This window comes from Macaca nemestrina, chromosome 5, assembly GCF_043159975.1.
Source record: "Macaca nemestrina isolate mMacNem1 chromosome 5, mMacNem.hap1, whole genome shotgun sequence".
Classification (NCBI taxonomy): domain Eukaryota; kingdom Metazoa; phylum Chordata; class Mammalia; order Primates; family Cercopithecidae; genus Macaca; species Macaca nemestrina.
Genome location: NC_092129.1, coordinates 49373702 through 49391565, shown reverse-complemented (window position 1 = coordinate 49391565; position 17864 = coordinate 49373702). Strand labels below are relative to the sequence as shown.

The 17864-nt window shown below is 38.6% G+C and overlaps 1 protein-coding gene across 8 annotated transcripts in view; it reads right to left on the bottom strand.

Annotated features, from left to right (window-relative positions):
* Window positions 1-17864, bottom strand: part of LOC105465799 (utrophin) — a 579736-nt gene that overhangs the window by 413225 nt on the left and 148647 nt on the right. For all 8 annotated transcript variants that reach the window (XM_071096556.1, XM_071096557.1, XM_071096560.1 and 5 more), the window contains 7 exons: window positions 17091-17241; window positions 15481-15600; window positions 11015-11116; window positions 8066-8173; window positions 7604-7783; window positions 6597-6766; window positions 2500-2623 (listed from right to left, as the gene is read on the bottom strand). In XM_071096556.1, coding sequence (XP_070952657.1) covers window positions 2500-2623; window positions 6597-6766; window positions 7604-7783; window positions 8066-8173; window positions 11015-11116; window positions 15481-15600; window positions 17091-17241 — 955 coding nt within the window. The remainder of the gene's footprint in view (window positions 1-2499; window positions 2624-6596; window positions 6767-7603; window positions 7784-8065; window positions 8174-11014; window positions 11117-15480; window positions 15601-17090; window positions 17242-17864) is intronic.

Genomic DNA, 17864 nt, shown 5'->3' with positions numbered 1-17864 from the left:
TGCAGCCTCAACCTCCTGGACTCAAGGGATCCTCCCACCTCAGCCTCCGGAGTAGTTGGAGTTATAAGTGCAAGCTCATGCCCCGCTAATTTTTTTTTTTTTTTTTTTTTTTTTTTTACTTTTTGTAGAGACGGTGGTCTCCCTATGTTGCCCAGGCTGGTCTCAAACTCCTGGGCTCAAGCAATCCTCCCTCCTTGTGCTGGAATTACAAGCGTGAGCCATGGCAAGCCCAGCCCACATTCTGTTCTTTATATTTGAGAAATGCTTCTTAATTTCATTTTTTTATCTCTATAGTTTGATATTCCCAAGACAAAATTCTTTCCAGAACTAGTAAGAATGAAGCAAGTAAAATCAGGTATACATGCACAAACACAAGTATATGTGCACACAACTCAGTATTTGAATTTTCTCCTGTTCCTCCATCCTCAACTGATATTTATATATTAACTATTCAAATAGTATCCATCATAACAAAATCAAAATTTCTGAGCAACCCATATTACTTCAACCAGACAATCCAGAGAAGAATCCCAATTCTAAATTCTTTACATGTAAGTGCTATCAAATAAATTCAGCTATCCTACTTTGATTTTCACAAAGTTTATTGTGACTTGGTAGAACAACCTTCTTATAGTCAAAGATCAAGGAATATTAGCAAGAGATTCTAAGAAACACCATTTACTTTTGTCTAACTAAGGATCAATGTGAAAGTCACCATCAAACTCGAGAAAAAGGCAATTGTCTCCTTTTTACAAGTAGATATTTTGCTTCCTCTTAAGATGGCAGGAGACTAGACTACAGATTCTCCACCCAGGTAATTCATCTGTTGGAACAAGATACTCCTTCACTAAATAATAAAAATAAGAAGAAAAATAAGTTGATCTTTCCTCAGTTTGCAAGAAAAATAGGGGATTAGAATAATGCTGAAATTTTCTTTGTTTTATATATTTTTTTCCAAATCTTTGGCATCTGTTACTACTCGTCTGAAACAAAATAAATGAACTTCTAGATAAATATTAAATGAAACACAAAGGAACGCCAATCACGCCTTACATACTTTATCCCCCCAAATATAGTAACAACTTCTGCCAGTAAAATTTTCCTGGGTCACAGGATAGACTTTAATTTATCAATATTTTGTGGAACTTGTTCCATGAAGATCCGTTACTACTAAATTTTCTGCCACCTGAATATCTTTTAGAATTGGGTGGTCAGTGATCATTAAAATCATCTATCCATCTTTCAGAACTGTGAGAAGCATATGAAATGATGTAACACGGGCCCCACTTCTGGCTTTCCCAACTCTCTGTGCAGAGAGGGCTCTGATAAAGTTGCTCCCTGCACAACCAACATCCCCATTCCCCCTGCCTACCCACAATCATCACACTCCGCTTCCATGAGCTACAAGAGCTTTATTAAGTGCTGAATAAAAAGGGTGCAATGGAAAATTATCTTCAATTTCTAAGCCCTCACAGGCAGACATATAAACAGGCAGACATATAAACAGGCAGACATGTAAACAAACAACAGCATAAATGCAAGGGCTTTCATGGAGACATGGCCAAAGCCACATGAAGTCAAAAGATTAATGACTGAACTCTTTCTAGTGAGGTTAAGGGAAGCCTCCTGCAGTGGGGACATTTCAACCACACAGAAAGGTGCGTCATTCTGGACAAAGAAAACAGCTCCCTGTGCTTGGTGTGCCCTAAGCCTTCTTGCAAGTTCGAGCTCAGACCACCTCGCCCTCTGGACTTTGTGATTGCAGGGAGACACCTGCAATCCCAGCCTCATCTTAATTCCCATTTCACCCACCACTTTCCAACTTAAACCTTAGATATTTATGCACATCTTGTTTTTAAAATATCCTCCAAACTCTTTAAAAATGAAACTCCACTGTTGATACAAAAACCATTGCAGACTTACACCAGGTGCCCAAATAGTTACTGCAGTAATGTGTAGGAGACGTATGAGCACCAAGGACAAAAAAGTTCTACAAGCTCCCATCACACTCTTCAGAAACACACATAAGCATGGAAAGCGGCAGGGCTAAGATCCCACAGCTTTTAATTGTATTTATTTTTTACAACTCTAAAGAAAATATATTGAAGACACTTTTTGATTTAAAATAGTCTGTTGTATTCTGAAAGCAAAACATCTTCAGCCTAACGTTAATATAAAGTCATAAATTATTAGATACCAGATTAAGAGTGATCTAAACTAACTAAAAAGTAGTACCACTAACTGGATCACCATAAGAAGTGTTCCTCACTGTACATCTCCATGATTGATAAAGATGAAAACAAAACCCTCCTCCAAATAGGGATCTGATGACAGCTAGCATGAATGGATTCAAAATTCACTACAATGTACTAAAAGCTACCTTCTGCCTACATTTATTTTACAGGAGGCTTTTGAATTCCATAATGTCTTTATGCCAGCAGAAAATCCAGCATGATGAACTATTTTTGCAGTAGGATATACGTGGTTTATGTTTTTTACCTTCAACTTCTTTTTCATTTCAGAAGTGTCTTGCATCTTCATATACTCTTTTATCTCCGTGGTCTGAATGGCAGGTTTTGATTTCAAAATCCAGTTCAACAGCTCGGCACTTATAGCATCAAACCTGTTTGAAGATTCAGAGGTGACCATTTGTCATGTTTTCTTCTATTGTTTTACTTGACTCCAGAAAGAGCAACCCAAATGCTCATCAGGAATAATTTTTATCACTCCCCCAAAAACAGCAACCCATAAATAGGGTAATGATGCAAAATAAGATAATATATTTCCAATTAAAAGTATGAAAAAAGTAATAATATTATAGGGTTAATAAATAATTGAAGAAAATAATTAAATAATTTGTTGCTGCTGCTGTTGTTGTTTTTTCGAGATGGAGTCTTGCCCTTTCACCCAGGCTTGAGTACAATGGCTTCTCGGCTCACTGTAACCTCCGCCTCCCGGGTTCAAACGATTCTTCTATCTCAGCCTCCTGAGTAGCTAGGATAACAGGTGCCCGCCACCATGCCCAGCTAATTTTTGTATTTTTAGTAGAGACAGAGTTTCACCATGTTGGCCAGGTTGACCTCATGATCCGCCTGCCTTGGTCTCCCAAAGTGCTGTGATTACAGTCATGACCCATCATGCCCGGCCTTAAATAACAGTTTTTAAAACTTTATATATTAAAACAATGTTTACCTTTACAAAGAATCACTTGTATTTTTATAAATGCTTGTAGATAATAAAAACCAGATTTGGTTAGATCGTCAGCAAAGAACAAGTACAGACATTCCTAAGGTTAACATCTTCTTTTGTTCAATATGTAATGATTGAGCCTTACTAAATGTCAGGCATTGGGTTGGACTCTTGATATGAAAGTGAACCAGATAAAAATCTCGGCTCCCAAGGAGCTTCTAGTCTAGTAAGCAATGGAAAGTAACAGGCAATAACAAAAGAATTTGCTGGGTGCTAATTCCAGGAATTCACAGGAGTGGCTTCTAATCCAATCGGGGCACAGATGGCTTCCTAGAGGAGAACGACAGCATTATACTGAGGAATTTCCCTTGCCAAGGGAAAGCAAACAAAGGGAAGATCACATCTTGCAAACTGCAAGTATTAGTTAGGCGTGTCTGGAATAATGAGTACTGAACTCGCAAGGGAGGGACAATTGACGATGTGGCCAAGAATCACATGGACCAGCTACAGGAAGGCCCTGCAGGATGTATTAAGGAGTTTGGACTTAACCCAAAGGCAGCTGAGAGCTTAGGAAGAGTTCTATGCATGGAACTGACATGATTCTATTTATCCTTTACTGTTCACCAAGGAGAAAGCATTAAAGAGAGACAAGCGCCGAGAACAGGCTGTGAAGCAACAGGAGTCACAATTAAGATAGTAACAGTGGGAAGGAAGACGAAGGGACAGGTTTGACAGGTGTTGAGAAGGTTGGTCAAAACCACAGCAAGGAGGAACAAGAGGAGCCACGATCACTGATGTGATCGAAGTGTTTTATGTCTATTATTAACTCAAGGAATCCTCACCAGCACCCTATGAAGTATACACTATTATTATCCCCTTTAGAGATGAAGGCACTGTACTCACAGAGGTTTTCAATAACTGTCCCATGTCACAAAGCTAACAAAGGGTGAGGCTGGGATTCAAACCGAGACTGTCTGTCTTCTTAACTAGTACCCTCCCCACAGAGCTTCTCGGTACGTTAAGCACAAGTCGTTACTGCTGATTCTTGTGAGAAACTTTGCTTAAAGTGTTTCCGGTGAATTATGAATATTTTATCTTTTCATTAAGGTAGATTTTCCCTGTAATATGTGAGGGATTTTGTGATGCTCTAGATAAATAACTGGGGTCAAGGTACTGCTCAAACAGGGATACGTTCCTCCTGTCATCTTAACAGCAGCTTTCTATTTAATCTTTCAGAGAAGAGACGGTCATCTAAAAATCACACATTTACAATGACCTTGGAGACTCAGTCAGCAACTGCTTTGAATACAGGCAAGAGTGATGCAATGATCGCAGGTCACAGGAACAGGTATCTACATTCTAGGAAATGACTGTCCCACTGTACCCTGAGCTGGTAAAAACCACCACCATAGCAGCACCAAGCAAAGAGAAGTGGAAATGAGCCGCCATTTTTTAAGCATATATTTTAAACTAGGCACTGCATTAAGCAGTCATTTAAGGCCCTCGATTATTGGGGTAGTCCATTTTAAGGCAAACTAACAGTGATTTCCAGAGCAGACAGAAGATATAAAAGGGTCTGGAAACCATTTTAATAGTAATGGTTAAAGATCTCCTGCACTTTATGACAATAAAAACTGGGATATAAAAGGCTGAGGAGGTCACATATTGAAAAAGGCTATGTGGCTCTCCCTATCATTCCAAAAGAGCTAGTACATGTAGGTAGACTTAGAGGTGGCAGAATTTGAGCATGAAAATGACCTTTCTATAATAATGAGATTTAACTGTAATGAATGGATGTATTCAAGCCTCTATTCATCCAAGAATTCACTGAAGGAATGTTTGCATCAGTCAAGTGGTGGAGTTGATAACTGGCATCCTCGCAGCTGGTTGCCCACACGACAGATACCCTCTCTCCATAATTCTTCCTTGCAGTTGGAGTCCCCAAAACACAACTACAGAGACTCAAAAGGCCAGATAGTTTCAACTTCCCATGCACCAGGGGATCAGGGAGAGCAGGGCAGAAGTCTGCTAAGAAGACAAGGGTAAGGGTAAAAGCCTTAGAATGACAAGAATGACAAGAGACTGCAGATGAAGGGTTGCTGAACCACACCCTTCCATTAAAACAGAACTTCCCTACCTCCAGAACTTTTGTAATATGGGATTACCAATGATCTCATTGTTTAAGACACTTTGGGTACGGTATTCTGTTTCTTGCAGCACAAAGTACCCTATACAATACAGTCATGTTTAAGATTTCACAGTTATGTACTCTAGTCTTCAACAACCTTCTGTGCTTCCAAATGCACAAAGTCAGTATTGGAGAGATACACTGCCAGATACACCTGGCAGATAATATCCACTGAGGAAATGTGAGATCTATGCTAATATTAACATTAGAAGCATCTTTTTCCTGTGCTGTCTTGGCTCCAAAAGTAAAGGTTCCACAACTGCTGCTTGCAACTCAGAGGTACGCTTGTCCTACAAGGAGATGCTATTAGGAGGCAGAAACATAGCCTTATTATCAAAATAAAAACCATCTGGTAACACTGGAATGCTGCTTTCTTAACAAAAGCTAAGTTGGAGAAACGTATAATTTTTATTCAGGCCCAAAATAATTGCCCATTTACCCAAGCATAGGATTCTACTGTAAGAGGGAGAGAATAACACTACTACTCAAAGACTGCTTTGAGGATTACCTGCTGTAGTTCATGTCAGGCACAGTACCTGCACACAGTAGAGTTGAATAGAATAGCTGACATCAGTAAAAGCTCGATATATGTCAGCTGTGATTATTCTTCTTCAAGAGATCCTGAGTTTTCTTTTGAATCAATAAGACTAAAAGAAATATTTTATGCCAAAGATGGATCTTTAAGCCAAATACAAAGAATATGTTAATTAATCTGACAAATTAATAAAGGAAACAACAAAACATGAAAAAGAATAAGGAAGAAAGGGGAGAAAAAAAGGACACTAGAAATGAATTATTTCCCTGAATTAAGGATTTTTTTAATGGTGAGAGGAGGAAAGAGATTCACCAAAAATACAGATGTCTACCTAAAGCAAAACTGTCAAGTCGTGAACAGTGAAAGAAAGAATAAAAAGACAGTCATGGACAATCATATCCTTCCAAGGAGAATGACGGGAAAGGAAGAAAGAAAGGTTTGATCACAGAGTTCTCCCAATTGAACATAGGATAAATAAAATTATCCAAGTAGATGCTTAGCTGGTGCCAAGTAGAATATTCAGAAGACAGGGGCGGTGGGTGGTTCAGTAGTTGACTTTTCATAATAATGATAATTATTATGTCTAGACTTGCCTATGATTAATGATTAGTACGAAATAGGCACCAAGTAGAAAATACAGTATGTACAATATTGAGTTTGAACAATTACTCTATCTCTTCTCACTTTTTCTTAGCTTCAATATCCACATGGATCTGTCTCTTCTTTGGGGGAGGAGGAGGAGGCAGTTCCTGCTTAGATTTTTTTGTAGTTGCTTGTTCTCTTACACGAACAGTCTCCAAAAGGTCCTTCTGAGGAATCTGAGACATCCCCAGCTTTGCTACAGCCTGAGTCACCTGAAATAAAAGCCATCCAAAATTTCAATTTTTATAGCAACTTCATTGAGATATAATTCACATGCTATAAAATTTTCTTTGAAATATATAATGTAATGGTTATTAGTATATTTATACAGTTGTATAATCATCCTCACACTCTGTCTCCAGAACATTTTATCACTCCCAAAAAGAAATCCCATACCCATAAACCATCACTCTCCATTCCCCACTTCCACCAGTGGCAACCACACATCTACTTTCTGTCTCTGTGGATTTTCCCCTTGTAGACATTTTCTGTGAATGGAATCATAGTGCATATAATCTTGTGATTGGCTTCTTCTACTTAGCATAGTGTTTTCAAGGTTCATCTATGTTGTAGCATGTGTAAATACTTCATTATTTTGTATTATCAGAAAATATTGTATTGTATGCATACACCCCATTTTGTTTATCCATTCATCTGTGTATGGATATTTGAGTTGTTCCAGTTTTTGGCTATTATAAATAATGCTGCTAAGAACATCTGTCTACAAACCAATGTTTTATGTTTGACTAATTCATTAAAATATTTTTAAGATTAATAAGATTACTTAAGATTTAAGATGTTTAAATTATTTATTGGCTAAGTGTAATCAGTTACTATGAATTAAATTACAGGTTATTAAGATAATCTATTAAAACTTACTTTAGAAAACTGAAGGCAATTTTCACATGTCAATTTTTCATCAGGTATAAGGAACCAACTTTTTAGTTTGTCTACTACTCTTTTATTTCATACAAATTAAAACTAACCTGAACATTTAAATTTTAAATGTTTACTTCATGGTACAACATACCATCTAAATCAAAAAGTACCTGGTTGGAGGAATCTTCTAGTCTCTGAACCAAAGAATCCCATCTTTGAGTCAGTTCCTCTGAGTCACTACTGATCTTCTTAGATGCCTTGGAATTATCAAGTAATTGTCTCACATCCTGGCCAATCTCACTCAGCTGATCCAATGTTTGACGCTTCATTTCCATGTCTTCCTTCAAAATCTAGTATTTCAAATGTTTATTAGATGACTCTTTTTAACAGGACTTTATCTTCCCTTCCTCAGCCAAAAATTTTAAACATGTATATTTTATAGTAAAATGTACATGCTTTGCAGCTCACTATGCTAAAAGGTAAGACTTGTAGTTCCAGATTGTTACAGGGCAGCAGTCTAATGCTAGGTAATGAGCTGTAATCTGTATTCACTAAATTGTATTAACCATTAGCTAGAAAACATTAAGATATTATAGGCTTACAACACAGATGCTGACAACCCCATGACTTACAGCCAAACGTCGAACACTGACACTCAGTTCCTTTTGGTCTTTGAAGTTGCTTGTCTGGACTTTATTTAAAGCCTCTTCCTTTTCAGTTAACCAAGCTTTCAACAAGCACTACAAGTAACAAAAAAAATTGAACTTTATCTGCAGAATCATTTGATAATTCAATTAAATCATGCATCCAGATTTCTTACTTTTATTTTATTAGAGGCTTCACCCTTACCTGGGGATAAGAAGGCCTTCAAACACCTAAGTCTGAGGCACAAATGACCCAGAAAGACACCTTTCTTTAAAATATTATCCTTCTCAGATTTGTAACAGAACAATCTGACATTAGCCTCATACCTAGGGAATTAAACCTAATTCTCAAGGAGATAAGTGGAGGGAAAAGGGAAAATCCAACTATGCAAGTCTCCAAAGGAGTTACATTATAACTTTCTAGAGGCAGAAGAAAGCTGGGAGATTGTCTTGTCCCAGCCCCTCATTTTAGAGAGGGAGGAAAGAGAAGTCAAGTTACATGTCCCAGATCACTTGGCTAGTTAATAGCAGAGCTGGGTCAAGGGTCCGCACCCCAAAACCAATGGTCTTTCCATGGCATCATGTAGGAAATCCACCCTAGCATTCAAGGTTTAACAGCGATTATGATTAAAGGAGGGAGTTTGAAGATCGCCCAAAGCCCATGTAAAATTTTTAAACTTCACTGGCCAACAATGCGTGTTTTCTAAGCAGAGGATATTCAATTATGTAGAGAGATAATCCTGAAGAAGGGATGGAAAACAATTCTAGCTACATTTTGATAATTTTTCCCAAAATGTAGCATTTAGGGCAGAAACCCTTTTCTATTTAGTAGGGAGGGAAAAAAACTGGTTCTGTATTTGCAATGGAATCAATTCTTTCTCAGTGATTTTATTTATCAATTAAATATTTAACAACCATTCCTTGCCTCTATATTTCACCCCCCAAAATAATGAACATTGGGAAAATAAGAGACAAATATGGATACTGTCCTCAGTCTAGTGAGGCTGGTAAAATATGCACATAAATAATGATGCCATAAGACAGAAAATGTAGATACTACATACACACACAAAATGCACAGTTAAAATGTCAGATCATTATAGAACACGATTGAAAGGTCAGCCACTCTACTTTTAAACTATTTTTTATCATCAAATTAAAATTATTTCCAAATTTGCAATTGTTTTACTGGATAGAAGAGTAACACAATGGTTTTCTCTAGTAATCAATGTCTTCTACTGCACTTATTATTATTACTATTATTTTTATTTTTTGAGACAGAGTCTCACTCTGTCACCCAGACTGGAGTGCAGTGGTGCCATCTGGGATCACTGCAACCTCTGCCTCCTGGGTTCAAGCAATTCTCCTGCCTCCAGGGCCTCCCAAGTGGCTGGGATTACAGGTGCCCACCACACACCTGGTTAATTTTTTGTATTTTTAGTAGAGACGGGTTTCACCATGTTGGTCTGACCTCAAGTGATCCACCCGCCTCAGCCTCCCAAAGCGCTGGGATTACAGGCGTGAGCCACTGCGCCCGGCCTTTCTACTGTCATTATTGAAGTAAAATTTTAATTATTCTATGAGGCTCTTCAGCCTAAATACAAGGTTCACAATAAACGTAAATATTTATAAAGTGAAATGTAAATGTTTGTAAAGTGAAATGTAAATATTTCAGAAATCAGAATCAGGTCCCTTTTGTGATTCCTAACAAGATAAATCTGACCACAGATTGAGGGAGGGGGAAGTAGTCATTACCAATTTATATTTGGACAAATTCTGCAACCTACTTTTTAAGATGTACTATCTGCCACCATATTTAGTAAGCCACAAAACATCATACACTTGGGTTTTTTCCCCTGAAGAGAATATAGTTGCTTCTTATAGACGGAAATGAAAAGTATTTAAAAGAATCAAAATGGACACTGAGAGATGTGGGAATAGAGTATCTGCTTTTTTTTTTTTTTTTTCTTTGAGAGGGAGTCTTGCTCTCGTCTCCCAGACTGGAGTAAAATGGCGCAATCTCGGCTCACTGCAACCTCCGCCTCCCAGGTTCCAGTGATTCTCTTGCCTCAGCCTCCTGAGTATCTGGGATTACAGGTGCTTGCCGCCATGCCTGGCTAATTTTTATATTTTTAGTGGAGACAAGGTCTCACTACTTTGGCCAGGCTGGTCTTGAACTCCTGACTTCAAGTGATCCGCCCGCCTCGGCCTCCCAAAGTGCTGGGATTACAGGTGTGAGTCATCTCGCCCTGCCAGTATCTGCTTATTTTTTAAACCACAACTGTTTGGCATTTGGGGGGAAAAGTTTTGCTTATTTGTATTTTGTTTCGATGGTTGCTTTTCTAGAAGGCCAGAGAACGGGCAAAGAGCCACCACTCCTATTGAAAAATTAAGGTGGCAGCTTTGTACAACAGACTCACTTGCTGGGGTAACACTTAGTGGAAAAAATATGCAATTAACCCAGTGTTAAATCAAAGGTTTTGCTAAATAATATTTTCTCATTAATTTCAATATTTGTTAAAAATCAAGAAAAAATCTAGGGAATTAAAGTTCATAATGTATTGAGTGGATTCATAATTCATTATTTATTGAGCACAAATTATATGCTAGGCCTTGTGTTGACACAAATTCAAACACATCACCCAACACAAATTCACTAATAACTATAATGTCAAACAAATCATGAAAATAGCATATCCAAGTACTAACATTCCAAGTAATGAAAACAGGTCAAATTAATGGAGTCAAATGACATAATCTCTATGAATAAGCTTCATGATCAGCTACCAACTGGATAGAAATTTGATCTTTAAAATAATTATTTATATATTTCCCTTTCAAAGAAAAGTAAACAAGGCAACTTTATTCTAATGTCACAATAAAAGATGGGTTACTTTTCACCATTTATTTTGCCCCTTATGGAAAACAGTTTCATACCTGTTCTTCCAATAATTCCTGCCACAATATGTTGATTTCTTGTAACCTATTCCAACGTTCTTCAGTCCAACGGCATACTGCTGTCCAGCGCTCACCAAGTTTCTAGGAAAAGGAGAAACCATCCTTTGTCAACACAGCCTTAAGAGAGAGTTATCACAATCCTTGAAGGAATTCATGATTTCCATTGTTCTTTATTATAGCATAGCAACTTATAAAAAGTATTTTTATAAAAGTTTCTTTAAAATAACACAGACTAGGCCTATAAATGTATGAATTAGAAATACTAATTTCCATAGAATTAAACAAATGATTTCACATAGCTAGAAACTAGCATAACTAGAACTATTGTCTGAACTATTGTCTGAACTATTGTCTGAATTGTTTTTATGACAATATGACATTTTTACGTATTATTAAAAAAAACAGCAAACATATCTACTTTTTGTGCTTCAAATTTTTCCAATTTTTACAATTTTTACCTAAAAAATCCAGCATGTCCGTTATATTCCTTAACTCTCTTTTACATGACAAGAAAATTTTCATCTGTAGTACCAAAATTATAAAAATGTTTAACTTACAAAACTGTTTTGAATAAGAGAATTTTTATGAGACAATAAAAACATCAAATGATTTGTTCTGTTTACATTATGTGATCCATAAAAAAATTCCCCATAAGTTACATAAACTAGCAACAGAATCTTATTAGTATCAGCAATACTAAATAGATAAATGTTATTAATTATAAAAAATCACTCTTCATGATTTTTTCTGCCAAAATCATTTTATTACAATTTTATAAATGATTAACAAATATTAAAATTTATTTTTGTACTATATATATGTGAACAAGAATTATTTAATTCATATTATACTATTCTGATACTTAATACGAGAATAAGCTTTTCATAGTGCAAAGGGTAGAAAACTTAAGAACCAGAAGATAGATTTCTAGTCTCAGCATGATAACTCATTGTCTATTTAAATCTCAGGAGGACTACTTAACCTCTCTGAATCTCAGATTCCTTACTGCTAAATAGTCAAGGCATGAATAATTAGCTCTCAGGTTATAATAACTAACTACCACATACAAGTCTTGGAAACACTGGCTGACTTTAAATATTACAAAAGCAAAAGGACCTCGTGTGATGAAATTACACTTTGGATTGCCTCACTTAATGAGGCATCACATTTAAATAAATTGGCAATGTCTTATCAGGAAATCTAAGTATTGTTCAAATGAAATACCAATAAATTTATTTGTTTTTTTTTTTTGTTTTTTTTTTTGTTTTTTTTTTTTTTGAGACGGAGTCTCACGCTGTTGCCCAGGCTGGAGTGCAGTGGCGCGATCTCGGCTCACTGCAAGCTCCGCCTCCCGGGTTCACGCCATTCTCCTGCCTCAGCCTCCGGAGTAGCTGGGACTACAGGCGCCCGCCACCGCGCCCGGCTAATTTTCTGTACTTTTAGTAGAGACGGGGTTTCACTGTGGTCTCGATCTCCTGACCTTGTGATCCGCCCACCTCGGCCTCCCAAAGTGCTGGGATTACAGGCTTGAGCCACCGCGCCCGGCCAAATTTATTTGTTAAAGACTTATAAAGATCCACTATTGCCTTGTGCAAAAAGAAACAATTTTGGGGGGTTTCCAAAACTATGTGTTGAATATATGTGTTGAAATAATATGTGTTGAAATTCACATATTAATCTATTGAAAACGGTGAGATATTGAATTCTACTAGATGAAATTCTCAAATTTTAGTATGCACATAATTTTTCTTACATTGCAAATTCACTGCACCCCTCCCTCACTTAGATTTAGGTTCTGGGTAGAGCCTAGGAATCCACATTTTAACAAACTCCTCAAGTGCTTCTGAGAAGAAGTCAGTGGACCACTTAATAAGATCAGTTCCTGTGTGATATCGTTTGCCTGTGTCTCCATCCAAATCTCCTCTTGCATTATAACTACCACAATTCCCACATTTTTTGAGAAGAACTTGGTGGGAGGTAATTTAAGCATGGGGGCAGGTCTTTCCTGTGCTGTTCTCATTATAGTGAGTAAGTCTCACAAGATCTGATGGTTTTATTAAGGGGAGTTTCCCTGCACAAGCTCTCTCTCTTTGCCTGCCGCCATGCATGTAAGATGTGACTTGCTCCTCCTTCCTTTCTGCCATGATTGTGAGACCTCCCCAGCCACATGGAACTTAAGTCCATTAAACCTTTTTTTTCTTCCCAGTCTCAGGTATGTCTTTATCAGCAGTGTGAAAATGGACTAATATAGTACATTGGTACCAGTAGAGTGGGGTGCTGTTGAAAAGGTACCCCAAAATGTGGAAGTGACTTTGGAACTGCATAACAGGCAGAGGTTGGAAACATTTGGAGGCCTCAGAAGAAGAGAGACAAATGTTGGAAAGTTTGAAACTTCCCAGAGGCTTGTTGAATGGCTTTGCAAAAAAATGCTGATAGCAATATAAACAAAAAAATACAGGCTGAGGTGGTCTCAAATGGAGATGGGGAACTTCCTGGGAACTGGAGCAAAGGTGACTCTTGTTATGTTTTAGCGAAAAGGCTGGCAGCATTTTGCCCCTATACTAGAAATTTGTGGAACTCTGAACTTGAGAGAGATGATTTAGGGTATCTGGTGGAAGAAATTTCTAAGCAGCAAAGCATTCAGGAGGTGACTTGGGTGCTGTTAAAGGCATTCAGTTTTATAAGGGAAACAGAGCATAAAAGTTTGAGAAATTTGCAGCCTGACAATGCAATAGAAAAGAAAATCTCATTTTCTAAGGAGAAATTCAAGCTGGCTGCAGAAATTTGCATAAGCAGCAAGGAGGCAAAAGTTAATCACAAAGACAATGGGGAAAACATCTCCATGGCATGTCAGAGGGCTTCACATCAGACCCTCCTATCACAAGCCCAGAAGCCTAGGAGGGAAAAATGGTTTCGTGGGTTGGGCTCAGGGTCCCCATGCCCTGTACCTAGGTACTTGACGCCCTGCATCCCAGCTGCTCCAGCAATGACTAAAGGGGCAAAAGCACAGCTCAGGCCATGGCTTCAGAAGGTGCAAGCCACAAGCCTTGGCTTGTGGTGTTGAGCCTGCAGGTACACAGAAGTCAAGAATTGAGATTTGGGAACATCCACCTAGATATCAGAGGATGTATGGAAACACCTGGATGTCCAGGCAGAAGTTTGCTGCAGGGGTGGGGCTCTCACGGAGAACCTCTGCCAGGGCAGTGCAGAAGGGAAATGTGACCCAAACAGAGTCCCTACTGGGGCACCACCTAGTGGAGCTGTGAGAAGAGCGCCACTGTCCTCCAGACCCCAGGGTGGTAGATCCACTGATAGCTTGCACCGTGCACCTGGAAAAGCCGCAGACACTTAACACTGGCCCATGAAAGCAGTCAGGAGGGGGATATTTCCTGCAAAGCCACAGGGGCAGAGCTGCCCAAGACCATGGGAACCTACATCTTGCATAGGTGTGACCTGGATGTGAAACATGAAGTCAAAGGAGATCATTATGGAGCTTTAAGATTTGACTGCCCCACCGGATTTCATATTTGAATGGGGACTGTAGCCCTTTTGTTTTGGCCAATTTCTCCCATTTGGAACAGATTTATTTACTCTTTACCTGTATCCCCATTGTATCTAGGAAGTAACTAACTTGCTTTTGACTTTGCAGGCTCATAGGCACAAGGAATTTGCCTTGTCTCAGATGAGACTTTGGACTGTGGACTTTTGAGTTAATGCTGAAATGAGTTAAGACTTTGGGGGTGCTGTTGGGAAAGCACGATTGGTTGTGAAATGTGAGGACGCAAGATTTGGGAGGGACCAGGGGCAGAATGATATGGTTTGCTTGTGTCCCCATCCAAGTCTCATCTTGAATTGTAACTCCCACAATTCCCACATTTCAAGGGAGGAGCCCAGTGGGAGGTAATTGATTCATGGGGGCAGGTCTTTTTCTTGCTGTTCTTGTGACAGTGAATAAGTCTCACGAGATCTGATGGTTTTAAAAAAGGGAGTTTCCCTACACAAGCTCTCTCTCTTTGCCTGCCACCATCCATGTAAAATATGACTTGCTCCTCCTTCCCTTCCGATATGATTGTGAGATCTCCCCAGCCACATGGAACTGTAAGTCTATTAAACCTCTTTTTCTTCCCAGCCTTAGGTGTGTCTTTATCAGCAGTGTGAAAACGGACTAATACACTGTGCTTCTAAATCTTGTCATTATGCACAAGGAAGCTGGGGACTGCAACCAGTCTCACTCATTCACCCCAAGAGCTTAAGTAAAGGAATCAATACCTGGGTACTCCTGTAGCCCACACACTGTAGAATCCCAACTGGGAAATACAACCAAAGGTAGGTTTTTCTACCCTTCTGGATAAAGAATGAGAAAGTACATGAAGAACAAGAGCAATATGTAATTGGGTCTCAGATCACAGGTCCCTCAGGATTATCCAACTTTACAGGGCCCTTACCTGTAACTGGTCTTCTAGGACAGCTGTAGCACTCTCACCACTGTTTTCATCAACAATGACCACCATGTGAGTTAGCGAATTTACTTTCACCTGTTCAGCCTCAAGATCACTTTGCAAACTCTAGAGAAAAAAATTAAGATAAACCATTATTTCTACTCTTTCACATTTACCTATTTAAAATGCACTCAGTTGTCAATAGTAATTAAGGACAGTTATGAGGCATCGTATTTAAATTTTCAGTCAGTACCCCAAGTGTTCTACTAATGAAACTAATCCTATCTTACATCTTTACATTCCATTATCAACAAAGGCAGTTTGAGGATGCAATGTTATAACAGACTGCAAATGGAGATACCACCACTTTTATTCAAGTTCTGACCCTCCCTCAGAATTTATAGCATAAAGGAGTTGAGTGTCCATACTAAGAATTAAGACAAAAATGTAGAGGTGATAAAGCAAAAAAGTCCAGAGCTTAAATATACCAAGTCAGAAATCATTTTATCTAGTGTAGGACGGTATAAAGAGATAAGTAGAATGCTACATGATAGTCAAAAGTTACTCTGATTAGCTACCCAATAAAGCGGCTAAGGAAGTATGGACACCTTAGATTCTCTCACCTTTTCCATGGGAAGAGCATAGTCATTGGATACATGTGTATAGAAAATTTATAGGCTGGGCATGGTGGCTCACATCTGTAATCCCAGCACTTTGGGAAGCCAAGGCAGGTGGATCACTTGAGGTCAGGAGTTCAAGACCAGCCTGGCCAACATGGTGAAACCCCAACTTTACTAAAAATACAAAAAATTAGCCGTGGTGGCACACGCCTATAGTCCTAGCTACTTGGGAGGCTGAGGTGGGAGAATCGCTTGAACCCAGGGGGGAGCTGAGATTTTGCCATTGCACTCCAGCCTGGGTGATAGAGCAAGACTCGATCTCAAAAAAAAAAAAAAAGAAAAAAGAAAAAAAAGAAAAGAAAGAAAATGTATTTAAACACTATCAATAGTGTTCTCACAAGCTTCTCAGAGGTGTGTTTAATGTATTCCTAAAATTTTACGCATCAGTTACCTCAGTGTTTCACTGATCAATAAAAGTCTTCAGTTTACAGAGAGCATATTTTATTCTACCTTTCCTTATCTTAACTATGAAAAGTTTATCTCCTAAGCTTGTGACCAAATTAAAAGCCCAACTAATATCAGTTCCTCCCGTAACGCCTGATGCTTTCCTGGATCACAGACAAAGAAACAGCTCTCCTTAAAGGTTTAGGTACAGACACCTCTCAGAATTTGCTCTTCACCCACACACCGTGTGAACGCCAGCAATGGTAGGGTTCTTCACCACTTACAGGGTCAAAAGAACCCTTCTCCAGTTGTATGAAAGCTATGTACTTTCATAAGAAAACTGCACATCACATATAAAATTTTACCCTGCCCTTTTATCCCTGGCTCAGAAAAGTCTCATCCCCATCAATTCCACCATGAGCTACTAAATGAAGAGAACCCTGAAGAAGTGTTGCAACTTCATGTTAATGATAGACATCATCAGCCTCTGAGATGCTAAGTGCTGCTCTTTCATATTTGATAAGGTATCAAAGAAATACGAGACAGATTTACTTTATGTTCTTCTAGCAGCTTTTGTAGGGATTTTACATCATCATCCAGGGGGCAAGTTTCCATCTTCTGAATGCGCTCCTCTGTGAGTGTTAACCAGGTGGAGAGCTGCTGCAGTTGCTTCTTCTGTAGTTCCATCAGCACGTCGTGCAGCCTGCCCGTGGGGAGCACAGCATTATTCCTACAAGCCTTTTCCCTTTGCAAAGTCAAATACACATTCTGGGCACCAGAGATACAGGGCAAGGGAAAAACACCCTTGTCTAAACATTCTAGGTAGCATTTAGTCTTTAAATATAGAAGCCAGGAAAGTAAACTTTTATTTTTTCCTAAATGGAGTTCATTAAATGCAGACAAAGAATGCAAATAACAGCACCGTGTATTCACATCAGAATCATTATTTCTTCAGTCAGGAATTCCTACTTATTAAATAGGTGGAAGTTTGCTCCAGAAGATACAATACATGAAATAAAATAAACCATGAGAAAGCTTTAAAATAAAAGTTACAAAATGGAAAAGTAGATCAATACTACATAGTCCTGTCTTCACACCAAGTTAATGTTTAGCTGATTTTAATATTGCAAATAAGTAACTGCCCATATGAAATGTCTTTTCCTTTTTTTGGAGACAGTCTCACTTTGTTGCCCAGGCTGGAGTGCAGTGGCTGAATCTCAGCTCACTGCAACCTCTAACTCCTGGTTCAAGGAATTCTCAAACCTCAACCTCCCAAATAGCTAGGATTACAAGCGTGGCCCACCATGCCCAGTTAATTTTTGGATT